We start from the raw sequence: 18,741 nt of genomic DNA on the forward strand, positions 1-18,741 counted from the left end.
GTCTGCAGGTTTGCTGCGGCGGGGGTATTTTTTATAACTCGTTGATGATGGATGGAGACATAAGACGGAGCATCAGTGTCAACGACACGAACATCAAACAATGCCTCCATCTGAGTCTCCCATACGCTTCTACAAGCTAAATCAGCTTTTATTGCAGGTTCGTTTAGATGACTGCCTTCTGCTATCAAAGGCTCTTTAATGCAGTTTCCCCCAGGCTTGTTCCATCATATTACATATCGTGTCTCTTACTTCATTTGTTTATTATCTAACGGTTAGATAATAAACAATCTAACGTCTGTAAGTCACTATTGTAGTCTATTTTAAATAAGCAGCATCATCTCCTTAATATAATAAACAATTTTGGCTATACATTTATACATCAGTAGTACAATAAGCAAGTCTACAAGTCTACAAGCTAGCCTAACCGCTATCCACGATTGGTGCGTTTCTTACATTATCCTGAACGTGTTTCAGTGCTCCAGTATGACTTTCAGTAAGATTAGTGCTCCATATGGCAGAGTATTCCATCATGAACTAACCTCTGAAGAGAGTCTCAATGGTAAAAAGCTTGGGAGTGATTTTCTCATCAGACTTCTCCTTCGACGAGCATGTGGATTACATATGTAAAGGAACCAACCAGCTGCTGAGCTTCCTATTTCGGGCTACCCGTGGACTAACAAATTTCATCGCTCTCAAGACTATGTATTGCTCCCTTTTTCAACAGCTGTTGGAGTATGCCAGCCCAGTTTGGTCACCCTTCCACCTTAGGGCCCATCAACAAACTCGGAGGTATCCAGAAAATTACATCAGATTTATCGGTGTCCGTCTAGACATGCAGTAACGTGAAGTCCCAGTGGCCATCTTCCAAAAAGTTTAAACCTGCTAGATCTTCACTTGAGACGCTGTATGGCAGACGTTGTTTTCCTTCACAAACTTCTCAATGGCCAAATTGACTGCCCCGCTTTACTTGCCCAAGTGGACCTCCGTGTGCCTTCTCTAGAACCCGTTTACAAGATCTGTTGTTATATTTTGTTATGTAGATAGGTTAGAATATTTATTAATCAATGCGCATGTAAACTGAGTGGTGTTTCTTGTTCTCTTCTCTTGTTAAACTCTTAAAATGTTTATTTATATATTTATCTGTTATTTATCATACATTTTCTTCTGTTAAATATTTATTTATTGAATTGTATCTCTCTGCATATTTATTTATTAGTATAAGATTGTAATAATTATTGCCTATCATTTTTGTAATGTTCTTTGGCCGCTTGAATGGAAATAAATAAATAAATCAGACAGTAAGGACGAAACCTATCCATGTATTATGTGCGTGTAGGTCTAAGTAAGTTGGTCTGAAAAAGTTAAACGTATTTTAAGATATCATTACGGTTAACAGATGGGTTAACAGTATATGAGATTAGCTAGAGATTATCACTTACGATTTATTCATCGCAAAGTTTAAGGAATGAAAGTGGATAAGCACTAAAAAAAGGCACGGCTACCTAACTCCAGGCCGCGGCCTGAGAATTGGCAACGTTACAAAGTAGTGTTGTCTAGCGCCAGACGTCCCATAAGATAACATGGCAGACAGGTGATGTCAGCTCATTAATTCACATATTATTCATTAAAATATAAATTTATTAAAAGATTGAAAAAAATCATATAGAATTGAAAACCAAAACAATATTTCAATTAAAAATCTATTTTTGTACATTTAAAGTAGAATTCAATATTTTCATTGACCAGTAACCAAGCTTTCGTATTCTTAAAACATACACAGATACCATTAGCTGCCTCCAAACAAAACAGATACGTTACAATCCAACTTGCGATGTTGCCACTTGTGCTTGTGACAACGAATGGAGGACACTGGACAGACATAAAATTGTAAGCGAATAAAAATAACAGACTAAAACCGCAAATAAAACATACTGTGGTTATAGTCTATTCTAAAACACATCCATTCAAGATCCTGGAAAACTTTCATAAACTACATTAACTAGGCCTACTAACTCTGGTACAGCTGGAACCCCAAAAGACTGTACAAATTTCAATTTTGAGGCTGTATTCGGGACAAAGGGATCAAGATATGTAAAAATAATGGTTGTAAATATCGTACATTTATCGATTATTTTAAGAAGTAATCTAAACCAATTCCATTTCACACTATTTCAAAAATGTAAAATTAAACAGTAACATTACGAAAATATGTAAATTGAATCCGTATTTCGGGGGTAAGGGGTACTATGAGTCATAACCAAATCATAACATATCAAAATGAACTACCACGGCAAAAGAGCTCCTGAAATCTAATAAATTAATTAGTTGTGATATTGGCTTCATGGTAAACCAAGACTAAGCCAGCCAAGAGCCAATCGGCAATTAGAAGATAAAAAGAAAAACATAAGACATTGGGATAGCGCTGGGTTCACAACGATATGGTAGGCATACGGTTAAGTATCGATCGTCGTAGTATGAAAACAACTACTATCGAATATCGTAAATCGATTGGCTTCCATAGCGCCAACCAACCAACCAAAACGTAAACAAACCAGTTTAGCTGCTAACTCATGTTTTCCAATTTTTATTTTATTAATAAAAATGTCATCGTATTTAATTATTGATTGTTTAATGTAAAACAGATTGTAAATAAACTTTGTTAAAAAAAACCAAACCAACCAACACCGACAGACAGAAGAGAGAAGACAAGAGATTACAAAAACTACTAGCACTAGCCAAAAAGGAGAGGAAAATATTTGATTTAATTTATTCCAACATTGTTCCTTTTGATCAGTTTCATGGTGCATAGTGCATTATTATGGAGGAAATATGCAAAGGTCATCTAAACGCTTTTAAAAGTAAGGGGGTGGTAATTTATCTGGCGTTAATTGCGCAAGCTACTGGAATATTAATTTTAAAATTCCTCCGTAATTTAAGTTCTTATATATTCATCAGGCTGGTTATCAGCCTTACTGTAATTGGATAATAAACATTTTCATTGGCAAATTTTATGCCAGGTTCAGATATTATGTTGTACTTATTTATTTGCATTAACTCTCACTGTAATATTGTGAATAAAATTATGGCCTTCCGTCGTCAAGGCCACATTATGACGTTTGACGACAGACATAGGAGCTACCGGTATAGGAGCAGCTGCAGCAGAAGGCACCAAGGCAATAGTTTACTATTCCACCATGAGTATGAGACAACCGGTGCGGTGAGCCAGAGCCGATGCCGATACTAAAAGTCGATCTCTGTCATCCGGTAGAAAACAAGCTCAATATTTAACCGAATGCCTACCATATCGTTGTGAACCCAGCGCTATCCAAGACATTGCAGCAAGAGCAGACTCTTTCGATTCGATCGAACTGTCATGTCATGGTGTCAAACGACGAACTGTCAGTTTCAAATCAAAATAACCTCAATCTAATCAAATAAATAATACTGTCTACAAAACTTACTGTAGTCTTCTTTTAGTGAAAAAAAACGATGTCTGAAACGATGCCGCTCAATTTACTTTCTCGTGATGAACGCAATAAAAATAATTCCAATAAACATCTAGATGCTCCCAGGAGAAACTATGCAGGTTATATTTGGTTATCAAGCCTCAAAGAACTTACCTAGATGTACTTACTGATTCACAGCTTAACTAAGAAACACCAGCTAATCAAGTAATCTAACGATAAATATAACCAAAGGTTTGTTGCAAGATATATTGGAGATTGGTTCTTAACCTTCATAAGCTCTAAAGCATGTTTCTATTAATTTTTTTGAGGCCTACTAACACACGAAGCAATATAAACAATCAGGTAAGTACCTAACTTAATTTTGAAATATTCCAATCATAATAATATTAACAATACTACATGGCTTGATATAACCTTCTTAGAGTTGATGTTTCTTTACAGTACTATCATCAAAACATCAACTAACAACGATAAGTAGGCCTACTAGATGACTTGATCAGATAATCCGAAGATGGTGGATGACACATTTTTGTATTAAGATTACAAACTTAAATATAACGTCTTGGGTGGTTGGTTCACCATCATCGTTCAGAGTACGGTGTGGGTGTAGTTGAGTGGTCTGATAAGCGACAGAGAGGACAAAAGGTGATTTTTCTTCAGCCAGGGGTTTGAGAAATCAAATCCTATATTGTTTGTCAATTTTGGTATGAAAATCAAAGGGAACTTTACCTTTGCTATGTGTGATTTGGTGGTAAACATACACCTTAAATAAATAGATAAATAGCAAACAGCTTTTAAGAGGAAGTTGAACTAAATTCTTTGCAAGTTTCATACCTGATCAGAGATTTTTTAAAATTCTGTTACTGAGTAGTGTCCAGAGGAAGTTTAAAAATGATTATAGACCTCGTAAAATATTTTTGAAATTCATTTACCTTTAAGTCCACATTTTTCAGGTGCTCCTCTTGCACTTGTGGAAGATGACGCACTACTTCCCCCTGAAAGGCCCACAAGTGGCCCTGAGATGGATGACCTTGACCCTAGCTCAAGACCTTCTGGAGCTTCTGAGGTAGATGACCTGCTGCCTCGCAGGCGTAACAACAAGCCAGAAGAGTTCCCTGGTGTTGACGACGGTTTAATACCTAGAAGGGAAGGTGCATTTCCAGTCCCTGTTGACCCAATACCTAGGAGAGAAGGTGGATTTCCCCTCCCCGTCGACCCAGTGCATGTTAGTATTTCAAAATATTAGGTGTTAGGTATTAGGGGTATTGGGCTATTTATTTTTTGTGTAAATGTGTCATAGTGTCTCATATCTTGGGGTCAGGTGCCTGACCACTGGTGGCTGGAATGTGAAAAAGTTTATTAGTCGGAGAAGCAAAAGAAGGCAAACAAGCAACAAACTCTTTTGCAGTAAAGGAAATGTATCATCTTCTGACAAAATACACTTGCAAAATAAATTGGTTACATGATTTTAAAAAGTAAAAATAATGATCTAGTGACTCATTTTGAACCGTGTGTGGGCGAAAGGTCAACGATTGCACAGTGGACAAGCCAGAAGAGTTATCTGGTGTTGGTGACGGAGGATACTGATCATCCGCATTATCAGTATTCTTTGGCATGATACTGTGATCCCAAGGTTGAAGATTCCTTTGTAGTACCAAAATTACAAAATTGGGTAGAACAATACTAACAATTTCACGGCAATAAGACATTAACTCTTCCTGTGCATATCACTTCAACGCAGTGGCGGATCTAGAACAGTAACAAGGGGAGGGGGAACCGGGGGGTTTGAAGAATGTGTGTTAACTAAGTCTCCAAAATGGCAGTTTTATACCATTTCTTTGGCCAAAGTTAGTGTGACAAATTATTTTACACAATGTGTATATGCAGTACTGTATTGCATGCAGTAACAAAATGTATATATGTATGTCCGAAGGGGGGTGGTCGCCCCCTTCGCCTCCCCTCTGGATCCCCCACTGTTTCAACGCAAAAACACTTGTGTTTCAGATTCCCCCAAAAGGCCTCCCAGATGTCAATGTTTATCAGCAGAAGAAGACTTTAGCTCAAGGTATGATGGATTTGGCACTACTGACGGCTAATGCCAATCAGCTGCGGTATGTGCTAGACGCAGGCCCAGTCCATGCTTACTACTACGTCAGTTTGACATTCATTGCTGTCAGCATTCTATTGCAGGTAGTCAAATTTGTGTTTTAGTTTGGATGTAGGTGAAGGCCTACAGGAAATTCTAGATTTGATTATCATTTATTTGAATTGAAGCCCAGTCATCAGGAACAACTGGTTCCATTTTTGAACCATTAAAAAGCTACTGACTTTTCTCAGGATCGAACTGGCGACCTTTAGATTGTTAGGCGAGCACCATAACCACTCGGGAACTTTTAAAGTTAATAGATTGATTTAGTAATTTTGTAACTATATTATTCACAGAGTTAACTATGATAACACATATAACTTTCATACATTAGATCATGTTCTAAGTTTAACATATTTTTATTTTTTTTAGGTGTCAGTTGGTATTCTGTTGCTGTGGAACAGCAGATTCAACATCAACAAAGAACATCATATCATCCGAGCCAACAGAATAAACAACTTCACACTCATCGGGATATTTCTTATAACAATACTCAACGTATTCATAGCAGCCTTTGGCTTGCCTGACAGAGCTCTCCGATTGGCTCCTTTTGCGCCACAAATTGCCAGTCAAGATGTTGAAATATTCAATGGTACCTCATCCACAGAATCAAACTAGACACAGCTCTGCTTTTTCATACTCCGTAACAGGTGCTATATAAAAGATGGCTTTTTACATATTTTCACTTGAGCAAAATACTTGTAATATATTCTTAGTATTTCCTTTTTACCGCTGGTGGGCAGTTAACTCTCTAAGAGAAGTAATTTAAACTAATGTGTATGGCTTTAGTACCTTTCAAAAGCTTTAATTGGACATGTAAATGGAAACATACCTTTAAAATCTCTGTTTGTAGAATTCCAAAATGGATATTATAACTGACAATAACTTATTATTTTTCCAGGCATCTATGTTATTGTTGGATTGGAACTAATGTTCGTTTTTATTGCTTACTCCAATTCTCTTTTGTATTATGGATAAGAATGTTAAAAACATAATTTAAAACATTTGATCTCCCAATGAGTCTCATAAATAGTTCTTAATGTGTGATATTTTCTAATACAGTGTAATTATAACTTATAACTCATTGTAATGTACCCCTATATCATTGTTTAACCTTTGTTTCACAGTACAGTACTATTATTGTAGCTAAGGATAATGTTCTGGTGTTAGTTAATCAGTTCTGCAGTTGAAATTCAATTAAAACTTTATACTAGGAAGCTAACTAATAACACCACTAATATAATGACAAATTTTTCAAGTCACTTATTAACACTAACAAGCATAACTAAACATATCCAATCAATGCTCAAGAGTTATATTTATCTATAGCCTACTGTATGTTATTTTATTAAGAGCTTTATTATTTTGTTAATAATTGATTTTATTTCCTTCTATTTTTAGATAGGATGGTTTGGTAGAGGTGGAGTGTTTTTGACAATTTTGCAGCTTTATTTCTATAGTCAGTTCCACTACATTTAATCAATGCTCAAGAGTTAGAAAATTATTGTAGGCACTATATAATTGTAAGGTTTTATATATTTGTCTAAATGTTGTTTTATTTATTTAATAAAGAGCTTTATTACTTTTAAATTATTGATTTTATTTTATTTCCTTATATTCCTAGATTAGGTAGATTGATATATTCAGTTCAAACCTATCAAACCTCAGTACCTAAGTTATCAAATAGAGCTAATTTGGTGCACTTAAAAATAAATAAACAAAAATTCAGATGCATAGGCCTATATCAATGGTTTTTTTTAAGTAAAACGTTTTCGTATACATTTACACTTTTAATTGGATTGGCGACCATAAAAAGATAGGTATTTTAAGCCAATTATGAATGGAGATGAGTGTAGGATGAGTGGCGCGATCTTGTAGTCTTGGTACAGACTAAGGCCGACATGTTCCTTAAATTGGATTGTTAATTAATAGCCCATAACGCCAAAAGCAACTAAGGGACCTACAGTTTATAGTGGAATCCGAACCACATTTTTGCCTGGTAATTTTTAATTTGGACTAATTAGTAATTATCAGAGTAGTGCGGATAGTCGTGGTACTCACAAGTGTGAACGTCCACACCCGAGAGTATTGCATACACAGTGCATGCCTACAAATATCCACAATTAGTGACCAAGTAGCTGGATTACAGGACGACGTCACGGTCCCAATCTAAAATACTTACCAATATAAAATACTGAACGCAAACAGCAATGGCAGTACACAAAGTTATCCCCTACTTCAAATACCAGTATCAATCAACTGTACCCTAGAAAGACGATTTGTCTCTTCTACACAGCACTTTTCACTACTGAAAATTGGAGCACTGTACTTTATAAAAAACGCACATAAATATGAATTTTACTCAAGCCGATAAGTAAAAAACAACATTCGCCTGGGTAATGGTGGTTGATCAGAGTACGGTTTAGAGAGGATCCTGGAAATGGAATTTAAACACAAGAAACAATATACTGAAAGCCAGTTTATGTAGCGAAATTAAACAAAATATTGCCCTAGTCTTCATCTTCCCCCTCCTCTCCGCCACTGGGTGCGTCTCCGTCTTCCTCCTCCCCATCCTCACCTTCTCCCTCCTCCTCCTCGTCATCATCTCCCGCCACCTCCGCATTCTCAGCCTCGGCACGCTCCATCTGTCTCGCCAGCTCTGCCTCGTCGGTGGCTGTCACCACCTTCGGCTGCAACCACATTTAGAATTGAAAAAACAACAAAAATATGATTAAATATATCGTATTGTTTAAGTTTAGTAGTGTCTTTCACAGACTAATTGATAAATTTTCAGGTAAATTAGAAGACCCGAGATTCACAGAAAAAAATCTAGCACACCTTTAGAAGGGGTTTTTATTTTGGAGTGAAGTTTTCAGCATATCACGGCCAGTACAAGTTTTCAACTACACCTAAAACTGTTTAATTTACAATATATAAACAATGAGGATAAAAGTTTCTCTGGATATAAAATTTCTGTTATCAACCCTTTAGAGACCGACCCTATAGTTTATGACGTGCTGGGTAGGACCAGGACACTTTTAACAGTTTCTGCAATGTTATAGAAAAGGGCTATAACTTTTGATTATCAGCCCTCTTTAACATTTCTTGCATGCTGTTCTTAATTTTTTTTTTAAAGATTTTGTTGTTGTTGAAATAATTGTTGAGTTAAACTGCCGATATATCGGAAGTTCGTCTTTTTAGCAAAAAATACTAACTTCCGAAAAATTGGAAGTTGGTCTCCTAAGGGATTGTTTCAAAGCTTTTTTTACGATACTGGCTATGTATAAATAGTTCTTGCTATAGGCAATTTCATTATGAGCACTACTTTGTTGGGCTTCAGTATGAGAAGGACTACACATAAGCCAATTTATGTAACATAGTATAAGCATTAATTAATACAGCTTTGATATGCAGCATAGCATTAATATATCTGGCATTAAGAGCTACCTTTTATGTAAAATAATGTTTCACAACACAATTTAACATTGAAAACTTACCGCCATCTGGATTTGGAACACTCCACCCATGTTTTTTATTGTTTTTTCAATTTCTTCTATGGCAGTCTGCAGAGCTTTTAATCCATCCGCTTTTTCAGGTGTGGCTGTTGTCATTACTACGGGAAAAAAGCAAATAATCAACTTAATGATAACACTGGTCGACCTAGCCTATTTCTATATTCTCGGTCTTCATGTCTTCTATCTAAGCTGAGGATGAAACACAATGGGCGAAACGTCTGGTTTTGTACACCGTGTAAAAACTCTGAGCTCTCACCAGAACCGAGAATTTAGTGATGACTGCGGCTGCTTAAGCCTACAAAAGAAGACTATTTTGTTTGCTATTATACTCAGGCACACCAAGCACATTATACAAAATTATACCCTATTATATAATGTACAATATTGTGTTTCTTTCGGGCTTATTAAAACTAACGGGCGTGACTCTACTATTAAGATCTTGGTTAGCTAAAATAAAAATAAAAATCTTTGCAGCTATCCCAAAAATTAAATCATAGATAGCTTTTGTTTAGTTTTAGACTATTTTTAAAATCAATTTAGGCTACAAAATTACCATAGAGTGGAGGAGCAATGAGGTTAATCTTGATGGGGAGGTCCTCCGTAGAACACGCTAGGCCAGCCTTGAGTGCTGCCTTGACAGCGTCAATGCCTTCGTAGCCATAACAAGCCACTTCAATGTCCGCTCTGATCTTGACAGCTTGAGAGGTGAGTTTTCTCTTTATGTTGTTCAGCAACACTTCCTGGGTCTTCTCATCGAGGCCACACTCAGCCAGAATGGAGGGATCTCTGAAAAGTAATTGAGTATAACACATGAACAAGGGATAAATTTAATGCCATAGGACATTTTGTCGATTGGTGGCTCTATACTTGATTTGACTGAAATTAAAAGAGCTTTAGTTTCTGAAATCGGGATGAAATCTTTGTTGGAAAAACTTAGTTGGCAGTGCCACGGACTTCAGGCCCAAGCAGCAATGTCGTGGGTTCAGATCCTGGTAAATACCACTACTTTTTATTAGTACACTTCACCCTTGTACTGTAGGTACTGGTAAATCTTGTAAGAAAAGTTTAAGATTATTTTGTGGGCCCTGTTTTTTCCAGGACAACTAGTGTCACTCTGCCATTGAAACCAATGGCTTAATAGACAATGAATATGGGAGGGAACAAAATATTGTTATGTGACCCATTATTGCTTACCCAAGCCCCTGCGCTGAAATTTTTCAAACTATCGGTTAGTGAACTCAATCATTAAAAAAATCTTTTTAAACCCCACTTGAATTTCCCTCATATTAGGTACTTGATAAAATGAAACCTTTCACATTTGGACTAGAGATCAACATAAGATCAAATGGGTCTGCATTAGAAACAAATGAACTTAAACACCTGCTAAGAAAAAACCTTGGGGCAGTCTTGGACATTATGATAGGTACCTACCACTAAGATTTTAGTTTTGGACATTTAACTACTCAATTATTTGACACATTATTCTTAGACAATACAACACTTTTCTTAAATAGGGCCAATTGGGTTTTTCTGCAAAATGGAACTAGTTAATGGTCTAGGACGTTATGATGACACAAGGAAATTATTAAATACACCCACTTTGACAATACTTACAAGACAGCTTGCTTGAAGTAATCATACGCGGATGCCTTTTTCTTGGTTTTCTCCTCAAATAGCCAAGCAGTTCGTTGGTAGAGGTCCTCCAGTTGTTCGTTGGTCTCGTAATGCAGCAGCTCAGCGACATGTCTCAAGATGGAATTGACAGCCTTCGCTTTAGCAAACCTCTCCGTACACTTTTCAACGTCTTCGGGGGATACTCGACGTTTACTAAGATCAATGTAACCTGCAAGCAAAAGAACTTGGTGATAAGAGCCCAAAAACCCTATCTCTACAGATAAATGTCCGTTAGCACAATAAATCAATCAAGAATTATTAAAATTTTTATGAAATTTGCTACAAACGTGTAAACCAACATTTTATTCTGAAGAGTTTGGTCAGGAACCAATATGATCAGAATATTGGAATGGGATTTTATGGGGTAAAAATTGGTTTTTCCCATTTTTAATCTCAAAAACATAAAATTTAGCCGTTTCTATTCAATCTATTTTGTAGAGCTTGAACAAATTTTAGTAGGATATACACCCTACTAAAGTGTTGTAGAAAATTTTATCAAAACTGAATAATTTAAAATTCTTAAATGTTATTCTTGGAGAATAAGTAAGTTTTGAGCAAAACCTATTAAGTTAATGGCTGTCTTAACTACTCATATGTAAAAAGAAAAAATAATCCTATCCTATTCAATACCAACCTTTTTCTTTGTCTACTCGAATAACGACTACTGGCTCTGTTTTTCCCACTCTAATAAGTTTGTTGATTGATCTAATACGCCTCCTAGAAAGTTCAGAGAGTAAGATCATTCCTTCGATGTTGTTGTATTCCAATAAATGGACGTAAGCCCCCATCTCTGCTATGCTTCTCACATTTACCATTACAACGTCCTCTACTTCTGGATATTTTTCTTTGTAAAAGCGACATGTTAGAGGCATTTCTGAAACAAGAATTCACAATAAAACTTATCAATAAATTACTGGTTGGTTGGTTAAACTAACATAAAATTAGGTAACTTAGGCCTAAGTCTTACAGTGTATTTAACTTACGTAGCTAGAAACAATGTCCATTTTTCTGTGGTTTAAATCAAGTTAGCAATACCGGTACATAAAATAGGATTAAGTACTTTAACAAAGTAATAAGTAATGTCACGATTAATGTCACATTAATCATGAATGGAGTCAACTTATGAAATAGGATACCGGTACCATAGGTATCACCTTAGTCCCAGGTACCGTACTGGGTCTAGATTATAAAAAATGAGAAAATATTCAAAAAATAGGTAAGAGGTCCAATGTTTTTTTTTTAGATTTCAAATTAGACTACAAAACTAAAAACATAAAAAGACATTATTATGGTTAACTTTTTGAATACGTTGAACAATAAAAATAGGCCTATGTATCATATTAAGCTAGAAGTTACTATAACTTACACTTGAACAGTTTGGAAAAAAAATCATAAATGTGTGTTTTCTTTTACATAACACTGCAATTCAATTTCTTCTAATAAAAATTGGTTAGATTTCTTAATGGCTTGGAACCATAACTAGAATGAAACCATTCTTATTATTTTCAAAAGAGATAGGCCTATAGTTAAAATGAGCAAAAGAAAAGTCGACCAAAGATTAGGCTTAGTTGTTATATCTCAAAAATGGCCAAAAACTGACCGTACTGTAGACTACGTAAGTGGCCTAAGACAATTTTCAGAAACACCTTGAAAAGGACTAAAAAGAATAACCATCCTATTCCAGTGGACAGAGGACAAATACTGGACACCGTAGTGTAGAGAAGTGTTTATGGTGGGACCAGGCCTAGGCTCTAGATATTAGGCTAGACCTAGAGCCTATAAAAGGCTAGGCCCTATGGATGAACATAGGGACCTCTTAGAAACTGAACAACAACCATATACTTTTTAACCTACACAGAAACAGGTTTAAACGATAAAATATTGTAAATAATACAGCAACTTTTTATATACTTAATTGGACAAATATGTGACAACTGCAGCAAACATAGGCTAGGCTATCATAATTTAAGCATTTAAGTGTATGGACACACACATACCTAGAATGCGATATTATGAAATTAAAAAGGGTTATGCTTTGAAATTGAAAGATGTGCAAACTTACTTGGCTGAAATATTGATCACTATTTCACTAAGATAATTATTAAAACCCTTGTAGATTAACCTCAAAATATTTGAACAATATGTAGCAGCCGGAAAGGCGTGTAAATGTATTATTTTAATTTGAATGTCTTTGACTTTGATTTGGTTGTTTATGATGAGAAAATCTTATGCAATACCAGAGAACTAAATCAAAGAAGAAGTTGATTTATAAAAGTATCATAACGAAAATATACTGTATACAGTATTCAATTGGTGCATTTTGTAAAAAAATACATTTTTATTTTTTAAGCTCTTTGCTTATTACAGCAGTGTTTGTTGTTTAGGAATAAAAATAGTTCATTCTACAGAAAAAAAAAAATACTTGTGAAAGCCGGTGAAAGCTACATGGTACAGAGATGTAATAACAGAGCTTGTGAGTGAAGTGAGCTTTTTCTATGAAACGATTACGAAAGTGTTTTTATTGTTCTTCTCTTAACCAAAATATTTTAATTTTACTTAATTCTTAATTCAAGTTAATTCAATTGATAAAATTGATATTATTTGATTTAGGTACGTGAACAGGAGATGAGTTTCGAGTTTGTGTCTATTTATGTTATATCTGTAATTTAGAAAATAGAAACGTTTATTTATTTTGACCACAGTAGACCTACTACCGTACGTAAACAAGCTTCGTTGTTTCCACTTCTGGACTAAGGTTTGATATATTTATTTGACTAGGCCCTACTTAGGCTATTACTGGGCTTGAGCTAGGCCTAGTCTATAGCTCTTAAGCAATTATTGGGTACTATTTCCAATTACAAGAAGGGTGATCCTTCCGACCCGGCAAATTATAGACCCATCTCTATCCTGCCAGTCTTCTCCAAGGTGCTGGAGACCATAATGAAGAGACAATTGTCAGCATATTTTGAAAGCAACCAACTATTTTCAAATGCTCAGAATGGTTTCAGGAGTGGGCGCTCAACATCTTCTGCTCTCTTGAATCTTGTTAGTGCCATTACAGATGCTTTCGAGGAAAACGAGTCGGTTCTCTTGAGGCTCTGCGAGCTGAGCAAGGCCTTCGATGTAGTTTCACACGACATACTGTTGGCCAAGCTTGAGAGGTATGGTATCGGAGGCGCAGTTTTGAACACCCTAAGTAGCTACTTGGCAGACCGAAAGCAGCTTGTGTCTTTGAATGGAACTTCTTCAAGGGTGCAGATTATCCCGCAAGGGGTGCCTCAAGATGAGGCGCAGGGGTGGTCGGACCCCTGTTGTTCAGCATAATGATCAACGATCTGGACCCAAATGGACAAACCTTATTGTTTGCTGACGACACCACCTTGTTCAATAGGGGGAAGAACATTGAACAATTGAGGGCAGAGGGAGACAACCTGCTGGAAATGGCTAAGGATTGGTTTTTAACAAACTGCTTCAAAATTAATGAGGCGAAAACCCAATCCCTAATCTGCACTCTGCAATCGAGAATAGAGCAGGACGAGGCTGTCAAGTTATTAGGATTCTGGATTGACCCTAGGTTAGGCTGGAACATTCACACAGACAAGGTTTGCGTCAAGTTATCAAGAGTACTCTACCTTCTCAGGAAGCTTAGAGAGGTTATCGCTAAAAACTACTTGATTACCATCTACCATTCCTTGTTCCATAGCCATATACTGTATGGAATAGTACTCTGGGGCCAATCTCTTTCTGCCCAGGATATACTGTTGCTGCAAAAGGAAGCCTTGAGAGTCATAACATCCTGCGGCCCAAGAGAACACTGCCAACCCCTTTTTAAAGAATTGGGTATCCTCACCGTTGCTAGCCAGTATGTCCTGAACAGCCTACTGTTAAAAGAGAACCTGACCAGCTTTAATAGCAGAAGTAGCCATCACAACCACAGAACACGTAGAGCTCATGACTTGGACATGCCTCGCTGCCGTCTAATTATTCTAATTCTATATTATTCTACTAGCTGTAACCCGCGAGCTTTGCCCCGTTTAACTTCTTAATTTTCAAGATGATCTCGTTCGCATGGCTCAATCACGTCCTGGTTGAAGTTCGTTCGCTACGCTCACTCACCTTTAGGTTGGAGCTCGTTCGCTACGCTCACTCACCTTTAGGTTGGAGCTCGTTCGCTGCGCTCACTTGCCTTCAGGTTAGCTCGTTCGCTACGCTCACTTGCCTTCAGGTTAGCTCGTTCGCTACGCTCACTCACCTTTTTGGTTGCAAATTAGCTGTTGTCATAAATGTAAAAGAAATAATAGTGCTGCACCCTGTTGGTAATCCTTGTAACTTTAATGCTATTGAACATCATAGAACAGAACCAACTTGTTTAATTGAAACAGCTGTTAAGATTCATTAATTCCATTTCTCATAAGGTTAACATGGGAAACTCCAGAGCCACTGGGGCGGAGCCTATTGGACGGATCACGAAATTGATGGTGTATAAACCTATTCCATGACATTCTACACGTATGTACCAAGTTTCGTGGCAATCGGTTCAGCGGTGTCCGAGTTTATCACCCCCAAACAAACAAACAAACAAATATATATACAAACATCCTCTTTTATACTTATAGATATTAAGTCTAACACAAAAGAGCTACCCGCACTCTGCTATAAAGATTTTTAACACCCTGCCCGAAAGAGTCAGGAACTTAGAAATGAAAGCTTTTAAAGTCACAGTGAGCAATTCTCTCTTGCAAAGGCCCCTCTACATATAGCGTGCAAGAGTTAATAGAGGAACCTCTCATGCCGGGTTGAAATTTCCGCCACAGCCTTAGTATTTAGTATTTATGTTGTAAATATATGTTTTTATTACTGTATATAGTATTAAAAATTTGACGCTATCAATCCGTAACCACGGTCAAAGATAAAGAAGACAAGTATCAAGTATCAAGTACAGTTTCTTAACTGGGCTATGCTAATGTGGATTGAAACTATCGATTCGATTAGGCTAGTAAACCTTCATGCGATTTTTTCATCATCAGCAATTTAGGTTAGGTTATGACAGTTTAATTTTATAAAAGACAGGCCTTTGTTTAAACATATAGATTATTAGGCCTAATCAATATTTTCAATTCGATTGTTTCAATTGAGGGTAGACTTCCATATCTGTTGGCACAAACAACTGAATGAAAATATCGATTGATAAGTTATATCGAATGAAATAATCAATATTTTCATTCGGTTGTTTGTGCCAACAGATACGGAAGTCTACTGTCAATCGATATTAGCCCAGTTAAGAAATTGTACCCCAATTAATTAGGCTATCAATAGGGACAATAAGTCATTCGCCTATTGGGTCTGATGATGATTGGAGTGTCCAATCGAAATCGATCACCACTTACCATCTTTTTTGTATATTTATTGTCTTCTGAGTAACAGTATAAGCGTAAATATATGTTTTAAGTGTTAAGACGTTTCTTTTATTTACTTTCCGTAGGCTAATTAAAGATCATAATATTTCAACTATATATTATTTTTTAACTTGGAACTTGGTTTGATAGGGAATAAAAAATGCAAAATAAAATTGTTTTTGACGTTTTTAAATCAGCCGTTTTTGAGTAATTTAAACTTATTATAAATTATTTTTACGTCCTCTCGGGACACAACAGACGATGAGCACTCAGCCATGTTCCAATGTAAAATGCCTAGGCAATTGTCAGCCACGTGTGAACAGGTCCGCGTTCAACTGGACTGGCCTACAACAATTTCAAAACCACGTGATGCCAATTGGCAAAGACAATTGTCTCGCCAACTGACATAGTGTAAACCCGGCTTTAAGCCTGGTGCTATTTAAAAAATAAATTAATCAAAAATGAATTGATTGAACAAATGTTTGACATTTCTCTTAGAATCAAGCAACAACGCTACCAAATTAATAGGCTAAAAATCATATTATTTTGTGCCTTTTAGTGGAGGGAGTTTAATATTGAGGTTATTTTTTGCCTGAGAAGGATCAGACTTTTTTCAATAAATGAACCAGCAACTTATGGTGGGATTTGAACCACGAAGTTGTGGTATGTAACATCTATTTTTTTAAATTAAAGAGTGGCTGGTATAAGCAGACCAAACTTTTTTTGTAAGTAATTGAATTCAAATACCTTATCACAACTTACAGATACACAGTGGTTCAAATCTCACCTCAAGCTCTTCGTCCACTTATTGGAAAAAGTTGGATCTTTCAGGCAAAAAATAACCTCAGTATTGATGAACATCCTCCACCAAAACCAAAACCTAGATAAGAATAAATTACTTAAATACCCCTAGCCCTTGTTTGTAATAAGCTTGTATTGGTCTATTTTAACAGGTTGAACTCTTTTCAGGTTAGCCGAAGATGGGCGACCGTTACAACATCCACAGTCAACTAGAACATCTGCAGTCCAAGTATATCGGCACAGGTCATGCTGACACCAACAAGTTTGAATGGATGGTGAACCAACATCGAGACTCGTTCTCTTCCTACATGGGTCACTTCGACATGCTCAACTACTTCTCTATCAACGAGAACGAGGCCAAAGCTCGAGTCAGGTTTAATTTAATGGAGAAAATGCTGCAACCTTGTGGACCCCCTCCTGAGAAACCAGAAGATTAACTTTTTCTGCTGATGTCATTTTCTATTTCTACAGCCAGAAGAAATAGATTACAGCTCTGTATTTTGTAACAAGTGTATTTGGATCTGTATGTTGTAAGGAAGTTTTATTCAACTTATGTGTTAATTTGGGTTGAATAAAAAGTGATTTTTAGCCTGATGTTAATTTACAATCCCAGTTTTCTATTTGGGCTCGCTTAGCTCTAAAAATATTGAATTGCTATTTTTTGCAAGCATTAACAAAAGAGAAACTTGCTTTCTTGTTGTCAGGAAGAAAAAAAACAGAAAATATAACACAAGCTTGGATTAGAGATCTCATGAGGGGGTTAAGAGGTTTCTGTGAGGTGATAAACTAACTTCTTATTTTTATCTTTATCAGTATAATGAATTACCGGTAAATATGGTTGCAAACCTGTACTGCAGTTTGGTAACAAGTTATAAGCTCTATCAATGAATTTTGAGTTTTCAAAATAGAGACCCAGAAAACCATAGGGATGGATAGAGAGAACTTAAATAACTGAATAAAAAATGTTTAAAAATATGCATTAACCTCTTAGTAAAAATTGGCTGAAAACTTTTAGTAACAAAAGATCAAACTGAGAAAATAAATATATTTTATTATACAAATATAATACATTACAAACAAACAGAGGGATAAAGTTTAACTAGCTTACTTCAGAAAATCATATTCTAGAAACTTATAAATAAATACACAAAGCCAGTTAAAAGTTTGGAACTGAAATTTCTGATTAATACCTATACTACCTACCTATGGCCTATACCAGAAATAAATATTGGTTTTAGTTATTTATTTTTTAAAAGGTTGGCAACCATAATTTAAATTTTTACCTGTCCTTACTCCATAGTCGGTTGCAATATCAACTGAGCCCACTAACCAAATGAGTCAGTAGTGTGTGAACTCATTTCTGAAGATGGGAGCAAAAATCCCAGAGTCCTTGTACAATGTAAATCAGGACTAACATTACAGAACCTTCACTTAATAATATCTATATGATCATCTCTACGGCCAGGAGACAGCAACGAGAATTTAAATCATTGACTCAGTCAGGTCTACTGTTCAACTGTCTGCATGGCAGAGCTCGGTGGATCCGCTCACCTAAAGTATTTAAATGGTGGTAAGCTCAGTATTCAACAATATTGGTAATTTTTTTTGTCACCTCAAATTAGGTTTTTGTTTTTTTTACTTGCTTATTTTGTGTATAAAATTTATTTTAGCCGAACAGAATTTGCATTGTTGAGTACATAAGATAATGAAATGGTATACAGGGTGCGGCAAACAAACCGATC

General features: G+C 36.1%; 3 protein-coding genes across 5 annotated transcripts; 2 read left to right on the forward strand and 1 right to left on the reverse strand.

Moving 5' to 3' along the window:
• Positions 1–3,401: 3,401 nt before the first annotated feature.
• LOC128994954 (ninjurin-A-like) lies at positions 3,402–7,203 on the forward strand. The gene is made up of 4 exons (XM_054419806.1): positions 3,402–3,586; positions 4,421–4,692; positions 5,472–5,657; positions 5,986–7,203. The coding sequence occupies exons 1-4, from the start codon at positions 3,490–3,492 to the stop codon at positions 6,229–6,231; spliced, it is 801 nt and encodes a 266-aa protein (XP_054275781.1). The 5' UTR covers positions 3,402–3,489; the 3' UTR covers positions 6,232–7,203.
• An 871-nt stretch (positions 7,204–8,074) lies between these two features.
• LOC128994193 (eukaryotic translation initiation factor 2 subunit 1) lies at positions 8,075–12,997 on the reverse strand. 2 transcript variants are annotated; one of them, XM_054418569.1, is made up of 6 exons: positions 12,865–12,997; positions 11,437–11,676; positions 10,743–10,971; positions 9,682–9,914; positions 9,111–9,226; positions 8,075–8,303 (listed from the first exon to the last, which is right to left on the reverse strand). In XM_054418569.1, exons 2-6 carry the CDS (start codon positions 11,672–11,674, stop codon positions 8,124–8,126), a joined length of 996 nt encoding a protein of 331 aa, XP_054274544.1. In that variant the 5' UTR covers positions 11,675–11,676; positions 12,865–12,997; the 3' UTR covers positions 8,075–8,123. The 2 variants fall into 2 exon arrangements, with proteins under 2 accessions (XP_054274544.1, XP_054274545.1); XM_054418570.1 differs by having other exon boundaries at positions 12,800–12,950.
• Positions 12,998–13,285: 288 nt separating this feature from the next.
• On the forward strand, positions 13,286–17,587 carry LOC128994194 (splicing factor 3B subunit 5). 2 transcript variants are annotated; one of them, XM_054418571.1, is made up of 2 exons: positions 13,286–13,412; positions 17,168–17,587. In XM_054418571.1, the coding sequence occupies exon 2, from the start codon at positions 17,179–17,181 to the stop codon at positions 17,434–17,436; it is 258 nt and encodes an 85-aa protein (XP_054274546.1). In that variant the 5' UTR covers positions 13,286–13,412; positions 17,168–17,178; the 3' UTR covers positions 17,437–17,587. The 2 variants fall into 2 exon arrangements, with proteins under 2 accessions (XP_054274546.1, XP_054274547.1); XM_054418572.1 differs by lacking the exon at positions 13,286–13,412 and adding an exon at positions 13,429–13,557.
• Positions 17,588–18,741: the final 1,154 nt, after the last annotated feature.

This window comes from Macrosteles quadrilineatus, unplaced genomic scaffold (genome assembly GCF_028750875.1).
Source record: "Macrosteles quadrilineatus isolate MER2022 unplaced genomic scaffold, UCM_ALF_1.0 Scaffold_5__1_contigs__length_97177068, whole genome shotgun sequence".
NCBI classification, from domain to species: Eukaryota; Metazoa; Arthropoda; class Insecta; order Hemiptera; family Cicadellidae; genus Macrosteles; species Macrosteles quadrilineatus.